Source organism: Eschrichtius robustus, chromosome 16, assembly GCF_028021215.1.
Source record: "Eschrichtius robustus isolate mEscRob2 chromosome 16, mEscRob2.pri, whole genome shotgun sequence".
Taxonomy (NCBI): Eukaryota; Metazoa; Chordata; class Mammalia; order Artiodactyla; family Eschrichtiidae; genus Eschrichtius; species Eschrichtius robustus.
Window position 1 is genome coordinate 63,371,133 of NC_090839.1, and position 13,282 is coordinate 63,384,414.

The 13,282-nt window shown below is 47.4% G+C and overlaps 1 protein-coding gene across 4 annotated transcripts in view; it reads left to right on the forward strand.

The window, feature by feature from the left end:
* Positions 1-13,282, forward strand: part of CLEC16A (C-type lectin domain containing 16A) — a 208,705-nt gene that overhangs the window by 890 nt on the left and 194,533 nt on the right. For all 4 annotated transcript variants that reach the window (XM_068565832.1, XM_068565833.1, XM_068565834.1 and 1 more), the window contains exon 2: positions 11,206-11,334. In XM_068565832.1, the coding sequence (XP_068421933.1) occupies positions 11,206-11,334 (129 nt within the window). The remainder of the gene's footprint in view (positions 1-11,205; positions 11,335-13,282) is intronic.

The following is a 13,282-nucleotide window of genomic DNA, read 5'->3' on the forward strand; positions in this document are numbered from 1 at the left end:
TGGTCCTGGGAAGCAGGAGTACACAGAGTGGCTTTGCAGTCAGACTGGCATTCAAATCCTGATTCCACCATTTAATGGCTGTGTGACCTTGGACAAATTGTTTCACCTCTCTGAGCCTCTGATTCCTCGTCTGCAAATGGGGATGGTGAACATTGTGCAAGGATTCAGTAATATTGTGCGTGGAAAGAGATCGATCCAGTGTCTGTTATACAGTTGGTGGCCAATAATGGTAACTGTTTATCAGCTGGGCAAGGCCTTCCCAGACCACCCTACCTAAAGTGCCTCCCCTGCCTCAATTCCTTTCTGTTAGATCTTTCTCTTGATTTCATTCATTTGATTAATCTCCACTATCTGCAATTATCCTGTTTTGTTTTTTTTTTTTTTTACTGCTTTTCTGTTTGCTACTAAACTGGTACTTCCAGGAGGGCAGAGACGGCTTGTTTTGCTCAAAGCTGTATTCCCAGCATCTAGCTCTGAGCCTCGCACACAGTAGGAGCTCAATAGATACTTAAAGAATGAAAAAAATTAATGAATCAGGGAGAGGTGCAGAGCATGCAGGCAGAGCCTAGGATTTTTTTGCAGGAGGGGGTGTGGAGGTGAAGGAAAATAGAGACCTTTGAAGAGGGAATGACTACTTGGAGGAAAATATAGTGTTGGGGGTTGGGGGGACAGAGTGGGGGAGTAGGCAAACCTTTGGTGGTAAGAAATTGGCTGATTTCCAGAAGGAGCTCCCAGGATTACTAATGGGAAAGAAGGATGGAGAGGGCGGGCAGGGAACAGTAGCAGGAAGACAGGGGCCCCTGGAAAGTGTTGGTGGGAGGGAAGTTAGATGGGGGCTTCTCATTTGGCTGGGGGTAGGGGTGCTGTAATTCTCAGCTGTGTCCTTTCTAGCATGGAGCAGGTGTTTAATAAATGTTTGTGGGTCTCAAAGAGTGGGCGGCAGGAGGGATCATTATGTAATAAGGAATGGTTTTGGGAGGTGTTGATGAGAGAGGACATGGGGAGGAGAGAGGCCTAGGGCAAGCATGGGGCTGTGTAGGGAGGGCAGCTGGATGGGAAAGGGAGAGGCTTAGAGATTTCAGGAATTTAGAGAGTGGGTGGATGAGGCCGAGAAGGGGAGGAGGGATATCTAAAGGAGGTTGGGCCTGCTGCCAGCATCCAGGTACCTGCAAGCTCTCACCTAACTCTGCCTGACTCTAGCCCTTTTAAATTACTTTAGTAATTATTGAATGCATTTTCGGTGCCAGGTGCTTGTTAAGGAATTCCTGTGTGTTATTTCCTTTAGTCCTCACAAGTCTTAGGAGTTGTCAGAAATATTATTGTTTCCATTTTTTAGACTGGAAATTAAGGTCCAAAGAGGTTCAGTCACTTGTCCAAGGTGACAACAGCTGAAAAGTGTCAAAGCCAGGATTTGACTTAAGTGTTTGCACTCATTACACTGTCTTTTTGAGTAAAATTTCCTAAAAGTCAGTTTGGGAAGACTTTCAACTTGGCTGAGTCTCACTGCCCAATGGCTGTCTTCGCCCTCTGCCCAGCCAGGGAGTGGTAAAGGTTCTCAGGTTCCTTTGAAGTAGCCTGGGAACTGCCCAGGTTCATTGTTTAGGTCACACGGCTGTTGGGTGCTTTTTGGAAACCAGAGCTGCCTGCCCCGGATCTGGCGGATCAGCTGAATCCATACTGTAGCCTGAAGAACCTGGCGATTTGTGTGTTGGAGGGGGGCTTAGAAGACCCCAAAGCGACTTGGGAAAGAGTGCCATAAACAGCTAGTGCCCACCCCGATGCTTGGGCACAGAACAGCCCATTCCCTGAGGGAGCTCGCTGGCTGGTGGGGGAGATAGCCATAGAACCAGTGACTGTGGTATGACAAGTGCTGGGACCACCGTAGGTTCAGGGCTCGGTGGGAACCCTTCTTGGAAGCTGTCTGGGGTAGGCAGCCGGAGCAGAGTTGTCAAGGACGAGCAGGAACCGCCATGTGCAGCAGCGGGATGTGGGGGCGGCCCTGGGGTTTGTGGAGTGTCAAGGTGGGGCTGGTAGTTATGGGACACAAGGCTGGAGGTAGAACAGGGCTTGGGCTTCCTCTGATACGGAGGGCCAGCAACCGTTGCGGGGCGCCTGGGACTAAGGGGTTTCCCAGGACGTGGGACTTTCAGTGCTAAAACTGGGAAAGTCCTGGGCAGCCAGTACTAATTGGTCACTCTACCAGTGACAAGTGACAGTTCCTAATACACTGTTGCCCTGACTTAGGGCAGTGTGGGTAGAGAGGAGAGATTAAGATATTTAAACGAATTTAGAATTGACAGTTTTGGGAGGGGGGCACACAAAGCATCTGGGAACCCTCTTCCTTTTTTTTTTTTTTTTTTAAATAGACTTTACTGTTAAGAACAGTTCGAGATTTACAGAACAATTGAGAAGATAGTACGGAGAGCTGGAAACCCTTTTTGAACCACATTATTCATAACATTCCTGGCTTTCAAACTGGAAAGGAATCTTCCTGTAAGACAGGGTTTTACTTTTGCTAAATAATGGAAAGCTGTGTACTGTGGTCTCTGTCTACTGAATGGAGTTAGTGATTTAGTTGAGGCAGATTGAAATAGTAAGAGGTCATTTGCTACACATCATGGGTGGTTTATTGCCCAGACTAGTGGCAAGGCTGTGACATTGACAAGCAGAAACCTTGACTGCTGGAGTTGCCTGATTGCTACTGAAGCATCACCTTCACTAGGGACGGCGAGTCCACAAACTGCTAGAACTTTCTTGGTGTTGGGTTGTGTTGTTGTCTTAATTCTAATCGCCTTTGTGTATGGGTCAAGATTCTTGGTTTTAAGTGACAGAAGCCCAGCTGGAATTGCCTTAAGCCCCAAATGGAACTGATTGGCTCTTGCCACTGAACAGGCTGTCCTAGCTAAGCCACAGCTGAGTCTCAGTGTTCAGACGAAGCTGTCTGTATGTGCTTCTTTCCAGTTCTTGTCTCCGCTTTCTTCTGGGTTGGTGTCATTCTCAGCATGCTCCAGGCTTACATCGTATCAGCTTAGCAACCCCTGAGAAAAAGAGAGCTTCTTTTCTTAATATTGCCAGCAGAAGTCCAGAAATGAGCACCATTGAACCAGCCTGGGGTCTCATGCCCGCCCCTGAGCTAGTCACTGTGACAGGGGGGCATGGGGTACTCTAAGTGGCCCTTCCCTGGAGTCAGGGTGGCATCAGCTCCTTCCAAGCTAGTGGACAGAGAATGAGAGAAAGGGATGGTTCAGCGTAGGAAAGTTAGGGAGAAGAGGAATGTATACCCAGCAGGCAGACGTTCACCTACTCTTGGTATATTCAACTTTTGCCTAAGATAGCACTGATTAGTTTTAGAGCTTGGGGTACAGTATCGCCAGATTTCATTTTCTTAGAGTATCATATTCATCGTATCACTCATAGTGAGTCCGAGGCATCCATTATGTCAAGTCTAAAGTTCCCCCAGGCCATCAGAGCGCTCCAGACTGTTCCCACCCATCTAAGCTTGGGAGCACAGATGTAGACCCTCTCACCCCAGCTGGGGAGCCAGGAGCATCCTTGGTAGGCAGACACCCATTTACGTGGAGACATAAAGGATGAGTGGTTGTTACAGGCAGTAGGGGGCAGGCTGGAAGGGGGGATGCTGCAGGCAGAGGAAACAGCGTTTGAGAAGCCTGCAGGAGAGAGACACAGGGCAAGGGGGTGTGTAGGGCCCGAGAGCAGAGCCATGAGGCGGGAGAGGTCACAGAGCCTAGGTCCCACTGGGCCTTGTAAATCCTGTTGAGGAATTTGGACACTAGACTGAGAACAGTGGGGAGCCGTGTGCTGTGGTCTGGCCGAAGTTTGGAGAATGGATTGGAGGCGCGTCCCCTCAGGGCCTGCTTCTGTCTTATAGTACGTGAGGGTAGTGCCTGCAGTAGCCCAGGGGTGTTTCTTGTGCCATTTCACGTTGATGGTCCTTCTCTCCCTCACTGTTGCACACACCTCACCTGTCTGCACCTGTGCTCTCTCCAGATGCCTAACTGTATCCTTAAAATACCAATTCTTGGGAATTCCCTGGCAGTCCAGTGGTTAGGACTCAGCACTTTCACTGCGGTGGCCCGGGTTCAATCTGTGGTCTGGGAACTAAGATCCCACAAGCTGCGTGGCATGGCCACAAAAAACAAAACAAAACAAAACAAACCTAAACAATTCTTTCATAAAAATTGCCCTGGTGACTTAAGCCAACAAGAAGTTTTACCGTCATCTGTAGCTTCTCCTGTTCTTGCTCCCACCGTCTCACTCAGCATGTTATCATAAGGTCTTCTCATCGCCAAAGAGTTAGACCAGCTGCTAGGTGCTCTGGGCTCGTCAAGCTTTATCCCACCTGTGAGTTAGATCCCCAGGAAGCTGGCCAGGGCTCCTCAGGCATGACCTTTCGCTATCAGAAATGGTCTTACTTGAATATGTTTGTTTGCTACTCCCAGATTTGAACGTAAGCTTTGTGAGGACAGAGGCCTGGGTGGCTTGTTCACGTGGAAGTTGTCAGATGCCGGTACAGGGCCTAGCACGCAGTAAAAGATCAACAAGAATTCGTCATAGGATGAACGAAAGAGGCGAGTTCTGGCCTGACTTTTCTTAACAGCAGTTTGCTCTTGCCAGTTTGGGCACAGCGCCTGTGCCAGAGCTGTGACTTTTTCTAGGGCTGAAAGCCCTGCTACGTTCTCGCCGTGATTGCCGGCTCCCCGGCATCTCAGCGTCTCAGTCCCGGCCTCACCCGCTGGCCCAGTTTGACATCTTTCAGGGGTGATTCATCAGGAGAAGCACCACCTTTAACACCTTCTGCTAGTCTTCTAGTCCGATTCCACCCTGCCTGGAGCTTCTCCTTGTCCTGCTGGCCAGAAGGCTGGATCCTGACCAAATGGGGGTTTTCAGGACACAGAGTAGGACCCTCTGGGAGCTGTCTGCCCTGGTGCTGAGGAGGCCACACAGACACAGGCTCCGTGTCCCCTCACCCCAGACCTTGTTATCTGGGGGATGTGCTTCGGGGGAGTGGGTTTCCAGCCCCCCTAGGCCCTATCCTTCCTCACACTCTAGCTTGCGCATGTTTCAGTATCTTCCAATGGGAGCATCCTAAGAGGCATGATACAAGTCATAAAACTTGTATGAATTTGAATTTAGTATGTCTGTCTCTGAAGTGGACATAATTATTATTAACTGTAATCGTTTAACTTGTGAAATCAGTGAGTGTCTTGAGAAAGCAGAGTCTGTGGAGGAGGGATTTGTTTACAGCCCGTAGTCCTTGGTGATGAGCCTCTAATGTGTTGGTTGCACGTTGGTAACAGGCTGCAGTTTTTCTGTCTCCAGGCGTTTCAAGCTCCTAAGCTTGTCTCTCAAAGTAAAGTTTGCTCATGTGCAAGAGCCTGAAATTGGGGTTCTACATTCTGCAGAACTTTCTCTGGAGATATGATAATGCCGGCTCTTTTCCAATGAAGTGGAAAAAGAGTCAGTGATAAGCACTTATCTTGAGATCTGAATAGTGTTGTCATGCCTTTTCAGTTTGTTTATTTGGTTGTCTTGTGTGCTAGGCATTCATAACTTCATGGAAATGCTTGGCTAATAAAAGTGTTGAACTCATTGTTTGCATCTTCTATACTATAATGGTTACAAGCAAGGGATTACTGCCTGGGTGCCCTGTCCTTCTGTTGGGACTCTGGGCAGGTCCTAGCCTCCCAGAGCCTCAGCTCCCCAGATCATCAGCCCTGCAGGATTGTTGTAAGGGTTTAATGAGTGAACACATCTGAAGCATTCAGAACAGGGCCTGGCAATAGGAGACTGCAACTGTTTTTATTTTTATTTATTTATTTTTTTAAATTAATTAATTTATTTATTTTTGGCTGCACTGGGTTTTCATTGCTACACGCAGACTTTCTCTAGTTGCAACAAGCGGGGGCCACTCTTCGCTGTGGTGCGCGGGCTTCTCATTGCAGTGACCTCTCTTTGTTGTGGAGCATGGGCTCTAGGCTTGCGGGCTCTAGAGCGCAGGCTTAGTAGTTGTGGCGCACAGGCTTAGTTGCTCCGCGGCATGTGGGATCTTCCCAGACCAGGGCTCGAACCCGTGTCCCCTGCATTGGCAGACGGGCACCCAACCACTGCACCACCAGGAAAGCCCAGGAGGCTGCAACTGTTTTTATGATGATGATGGTAAAAATGTACACACATAGAGTTTGAGAGAAAATGTTATCGTTGTAACAGTTATTATCATTGTAAGAGAAAAATCTGTCACTGTCCTTGGAATCTTATCTAGATAGGGAACACAGCCTTGCACATAGAGATGGCTGTTGTAACCTTGTTGATCATCTGAACAATTAGGAATCTAATGCCCAGGAACTGCTGTGCCGTCCTTTCAGTGGTGTACTGCGTAGTCACTACTGATGCTTGAGAACAGTTGCCAATAACAAAAATGCTTTTATTTTAGCCAGAGGTGGGAAAAAAGGTGGGCATGGTAATGGACATACAGCATGAGCTCAACTCCAGTAATATCCATAGCAAAGAAAAAGACCCGAGGAAATAGATTGCAACTCCAGCAGTGGTCATCTCTGGGCAGTGGCATGATTGACAATTGCCATTTCTCTTTTTTGTCGTTGTTGAGATTTCCAACCTTTCTAAAATGAGTGTTACGTTTAAAACCAAAAAGTTATTAAACTATATTAGTATCTCTGAGGTAGTTGAATTACTTGATCTTCCAAAGCCCTGGAGTTAGACGCAGCATTAAAATATTAATCTTTAATCCATTCAGCTTTCTTTCTTTTTTTCCCCCACTACATTTAAGCAAACATATATCGAGGGTCTCTTCCAAAAAGAATACCAAAAACAGTGTGCTAGGGCATCGTGAGGGCGAAAAGATGGGCCAGTGCGGTGGGAATTCAGAGCTTGAGATCTAGCGGGTGTTTCCATCTACCAACAACAAACATTTAGAAAACGAGTAGTTTAAAACACTCCCATTTACAACAGCATCAAAAAACCCATCAAATACCTAGGAATAAATCTCACAAAAGATGTGCAAGTCCCCTATCCAGCAACCCTTGAAGGAAATGTAAATGTCATCGTGTTACACTCTCCAAAAGATGTCAGTTCTATCCATATTTAGCTATAGATTTAGGGCAGTCTTAAAGGAAATCTTAGCAGGTATTTTTGTGGAAATTGAGAAGGTGATTTTTAAATTTATATGGAAATTCAAAGGGCCAAGAATAGCCAATATAATAAAAAAAAAACCAGAAGGAAAGAAGTTGGAAGACTTACATTATCACATTGCAAGATTTATTATAAAGCTGCAGTGATCAGACAGCATGGTGTTGGCACAAAGGTAAACAAATAGATCAGTGGAACTAGAGCATCCAGAAAGAGTCCCATGCGTGGTCACCTGATTAATGGCAATGGTGACATCGGTGTGCTTTGGAGAAATGAGGACCTTTTCAGTAAATGATGCTGAATCAACTAGATAGCCATATGGAAAAAATGAATTTTGGCCAGTATCTTACACCATACACAAAAATGAGTTTCAAATGTACTCTAAGTCAAAATGTGAAAGGTAAAATAGTAACTTTTGAAAAGAAGAAAACAGCATTTCTTCATGACCTTGGGGTAGGTAAGGATGTCTTAAGGTTGATACAAAAAACACTATCCAAGGGAAAGATTGATAAACTGGACCGCATTAAAATTAGGAACTTTTGCTCATCAAAGGATCACTGTAAAGAGAGTGAAAAGGCAAGCCACATTCAGAGAAAATGTTTGCCATATGTATATCCAGTAAAGGATTTGTATTCAGAATGCATAAACTCCATCAAATTAATAAGAAAAAAGGTTCGCTACCTAGGAAAAATGGGCAAAAAACTTGCACAGGCACCTCACAAAAGTAGATATTTAAATGGTTCTGAACACGTGAAAAGGTACCCAACTTCATGCGTGGTCATGCGGTGAAACCCCGGCGCGGCATCACCACGTGCCAGCAGATGGCGCCACTGAGAAAGGCAGAGCGCAGCAAGCCCTGCCGAGGAGGGGGATTGGCTGGAGCCCTCTGAGCCAGCCTCTGCCCTTTGGCTGCAGATGAGCTGCCGAGCGTCCCTCAGTTCCTGTCCTGGCCTGTGCCGTGCTAGTGATGTGCACGGCCCCAGGTTACTGCGAGTATGAGGGTCACAGGAAGGCCCGCACACAGGGCCAGGCATGTAGGCCATGCACCGCACGTGGGGGTGCCTAGAATCTTCTTTTCAAGACTTAACACCCTGCCCTTCCCCTGGGTTTGTCTGTAAGGGCCTCCTCATAGTTACTAGAATTTTTTTGAGGGGTTATTTAGTGAAGGCAATGATAACAACAGTAATAGCTGGCACTTGTATCATCCATGGGAACTGCCAGGTTAGTTACCTACCTTTTTACTTGTTTGTTCCTAACGACACCATGATGGGTAAGTACTAAAGTATTTAGGTGCTATTGCCGCTCCCATTTTACAGGTGAGATAACTGAGGTACAGAGATTAAGTAATTTGCTTGACATCACCCAGCTAATACCAAACGTTCCACTTCCTGCTCTGGTTTCTCTGGACCTTCCCGTAACTCCTGCAGTGAAGTCCTCTTTTCATGACTGTTTGGATCCAGCCTGATCTCTCCTTCCTACGTTCTTGGAATATTCTTTGTATAATTTAATAATGATTTTAATAACAGCCCCCCTCATAACGACCACCTTATAATAATAGTAGTAGCAGCTAGCCCTGCATCTGTTGAGCGCTTACTGTGTGCCAGGCACCATGCTCAGCTCTTTCTATGTGCTATCACATCAAATCTCTGGAACAGTCCAGCAAGGAGGCCTTGATGGTTGTAGAAGCTGAGGCCCAGAGAGAGTAAGTGCCTTGTCCAAGGCCACTCATAGGAAGTGACAGGGCCAGGAATCAAGCCCAGGTCTGTCTGTTGGACTCCAAATATTTGAACTCTTCACTACCACTCTGTTCCACTACTTGCTGTATTTGGCATTTGGCTCCTTGACTATGTTTGGTCTTGTATGCTCTGATCTACCTTATATTCATGGAGATGGTCCTCCACCCTTCCCCCATTCAGCATTTACTGAGCACCTACTGTGTTCCAGATATTCTGGAGTCTTTTGGGGTCACCAAGATCAATAAGATGATGTTCCTGACCTTGAGGAGCTCAGGTCTAGTAAAGGAGACAGATCATTGCCAATCAGGGTGGTCTGTTCCGCAGCAAATGCATATGGGTACAGAGGTGCCAGAGAGAAGGCTTCACCAAGAGATGCCTGAGCTGGGTTTTGACATATGAGTAAGAGTTTGCTGGTTGGTCGGGGCAGCAGGGGTATTCCAGGCAGAAAGCACAGTGAATAGAAGTCAGGGCTGATCGTCAAGATTTTAACCTCTCCTGTCCCTATTGGGGGTCTTCAGAGCAGACCCACTTACCCACGCTGCTGCCTCCTGGGCCAGGAGTGTGCCAGTGAGGTGCTAATGCATGTTGTCCCCTACGCAGAAGGAAACACCAGAGTGGGGAGCATCCGCCTCTCCCCACGTTGCCAACAACGCCTGTCACAGCAGGTGGGGGGGCGCACTGTGCACTGCACGGGCAGTGTCACTGACGGCCATGGCGTGAGTGGGAGCTCCTTCAAAATGCAGATTTGGGGCCCTGCACCCAGGGCTCAGATTCCGGGAGTCCGGGCTCGGAAGCCAGGATCTGCAACTTAAGCAGGTGATTCTGATGCAGGAGGCCCGTGAACCACAATTTGAAAAACTCTGCTCTTTGAGCCTTTTGGGGAAGAGGCACTCGAGGCAAGATGGAGACATAGATTCACGAGTGGGTCCCCTGGATTCATCCCAGGGTGGGTCAGTGCTGTGGAGTCACCTAATCACAGGGGACCACTGGCCTCACCCCCACACACATGGCCCTGCCGGTGGATTTGGGCACAGGTGCTGGAGAGTTCTGTTTTGGGAGAGCTATGCTAGTTATTGCATGTTAAAAGTTGCATGTAGTTTTAATTAATTAGATTAACTAAATGATTTTTAAAAACTGATTATAGTATGTCTTTAGGCAAACAGCACAAGCACTAATAACTAAAACCCCCTAAAGCAGCAGATGGCTCCTGTGGTTCCATTTGCAAGATTCTACCTCTTTACATCCTACCCATTTTTAGAGATCTTCAATGGTATGACCTATCCAGTCTTTCCCTGCCTTTCTCTCGCCAGTCCCCCACCCCCAAACTGAAGGTGGCCAGAAAAGAAGTCGGGAAGTGACTCTTCCTGAGTCGCTCCCTCTTGCTGTCCCCTTTTCCTTCCCAAGCCATGACAGCTGAAGTTGCCTCAGTCTGCCGGCCCTGGAGACACTCTCTTAAAACCGCGCCAGGTGGCGCCCCCGGGGCATCGCCAGGCTGCTAGTCCCCGCACTGCTCGGGAGTGGCCTCTGCGATGCTTTGGCTTTGCCCTCACCAGCGGCAGAGGGCCTCGAGGACTAGGCCGGGCCCGCCTGGCCCTGCACATTCAGGTGGGGGAAGTACTGAATACATGGCCATCGCCTCTCAAACCCACTTCACTTTACTCTGTACACAGCAAATAAGAGCTGTGCCCTTGAACTGCAAGCCACCTACTTCACCTGAGCCATCAGTTCTGTGCTTCATGGGGGATTAAGGGCATTCCAAGGGTGATCATGACGGCACCTGATTTGTGCCCAGCCACTGGCTCTGGGACCACCCTCCCTGCTGTGTGACTCCACGTCTGATCTCTGCATCAGCCAGGCAGCGGGTCTTAGGCTTTTGGCACTGAGCCGTGTGTCTCCACTTGCTCCGTCAGCGTCAGAATCACGCAGGAGAGTGAAAAAGGCCGATGCCTGGTCTTCCTTCAGTGCCACTAAATCTGAGTCTCTGGTGGGCTCTGTGGCCCCGCTTTGTCCAGCTCTCCACGTCATTCTCTTGCACACACTGGAGTTTGAGGATGGCTGTCTTCAAAAGCTTGACAGTCTTGCCTCAGTTTGGGTTGGTGTGTCCCTGGTTATTTAACACTTTGAAGCATTGTCTGCCATTTTTCTCAGGTGGTGAGTTATGTCTCCTCTGAATGGGAATTGTGCTAACAACTGTGTCTGTAAAAAGCACAGCCAAATTGTCCCTAAAATGTTGCTAATGGTCACTGAGCTTGGCTTACATTTCAACTGGTAACCTTTGGTTCTCTTTTTTTTTCCTTTCTCTCAGGTATCTGTACCACGTTTTGACCAAAAACACCACCGTCACAGAACAGAACAGGAACTTGCTGGTGGAGACCATCCGATCCATCACCGAGATTCTGATCTGGGGGGATCAGAATGACAGCTCTGTATTTGAGTAAGGGTTTCCTGTTTTTTGTTTTTTGATTCTTCTTCTTCCTTTGAATATTTTTCTAAATGTGTACCATGAGTCATTCCTGATGATGTCAGGATTTGATGCCAATTTGGTTCTGCACAGATATCTCTCTCTCTCCCTCTCTCTCTGCCTCTCTAAAATGTCCTTGAAACACTGTAAAAATGCCTGCTGAAAATGGGAAAGTTATGGAAAAGAGTGTCCCTAGAAAAATCTGAAAATATCATGGATAATTTTCCAAGTAATGTCTGATTATCTCCCCCAAAGGAAGGAGAAAATGTCTTGGGTAGTTAGATTCTAAGTGAACTGAAAAGACCCTTCCCTGGGTGGAGACACTAAGGGCTAACATTGATTGTGTTTACTGATGGGTGGCCACAGTGCTGAGCTCTTGATGAGATAATCCTTCTAAGTCTCCCAACTACCCGAGGGTAGAGGACCATCACCATCTTTATCCCCATCCCCTTCCCCATCCGCATCTTCATCCCCTTCCCCATCTTCATCCCCTTCCCCATCTTCATCCCCATCCCCATCCCCATCCTTATCCTCATCCCCACCCCTTTTTATGCTCAAGGTCAAACAGCTGGTAAGTGGAGAAGCAGCGGCTCACACCTAGAGCCCATGGAGGGGTTTCTCCTCACTCTCATACTTCCTAGGTGAAGAGTCTCAGGCCCGCCTCAGTTTGCTCATCTTTAAGTGAGAGAGAGCAAGTTCCCTGCCCAGTGCCTGATACAGAGTTAGGCACTCAAGAAATGTTAGCAAATGATCATTTTAAAAGGCGTCCCTATTGGGACTTCCCTGGTGGCGCAGTGGTTAAGAATCCGCCTGCCAGTGCAGGGGACACGGGTTCGAGCCCTGGTCCGGGAAGATGCCACATGCCGCGGAGCAACTAAGCCCTTGCGCCACAACTACTGAGCCTGAGCTCTAGAGCCCGTGAGCCACAACTACTGAGCCTGCTCTCTGGAGCCCGCGCACCGCAACTACTGAGCCCGTGTGCCACAGCTACTGAAGCCCGCGCACCTAGAGCCCATGCTCCGCAACAAGAGAAGCCACCTCACCGAGTAGCCCACGCACCACAACAAAGAGTAGCCCCCGCTCCCGCAACTAGAGAAAGCCCGCACGCAGCAATGAAGACCCAATGCAGCCAAAAATAAAATATAAATAACTAAATAAATTTATAAAAAAAAAAAAAAAGGTGTCCCTATTGGACAGTTAAAAAGCAAAGGCCGTAACCCATGAACTACTTTCCTCAACAGACCTGTCCCAGCGTCTGAGTGCAGAAGGATTGGGGTTATGACAACCACCAAACACAGATTTTATTTTTATATAAAATAATCTCAATTGTAAGTGTTGAGGCCACTTAAAAAACCCATTGAAAACAAATACAGGTGTTCCATTTCCAACCTGGCTTCTTATTAGATGCTCTGATTTTCTGGATAGCTCTATATTTTCGTCAGTGAGGTTTGCTAATACGGAGCTACTTGTGGAAAATGCAAATTGTTTAAAATGCAGACCTGTGACACTGGCTGGGTTCCCCAAGGGAAGACACGAGTAATAAATAGGTGTTGCTCATAAGCGGGACTAGTTGCCTTTCAGGACCCATGGGGAATTTACTCTTTGTTGGTTGCTCGGTATCTGTTTATGGAAATGAGAAAAGACCCTTGGGTTAAAGATTAGAAACCGCGTCACCTTTACTAGAATGGACGAGTCCGTCTGTCATCTTAGAAAAACCACCGAGCTCTTAGAGGCCCAGTTATTCTTAAATCACTGCCCCACAGAGGCCCCAAGAGAACTTGTTTTTAATCCATTTTTAAGTTTGGGGATAATTTTAGATTTAGATTGTACAGAAAGTTCCCATTTACCCCTCACGCCGTTTCCCTGTTAATATCTTATATGACTAGAGTGCATTTGTTAAAACATCACCATTACGTCAACT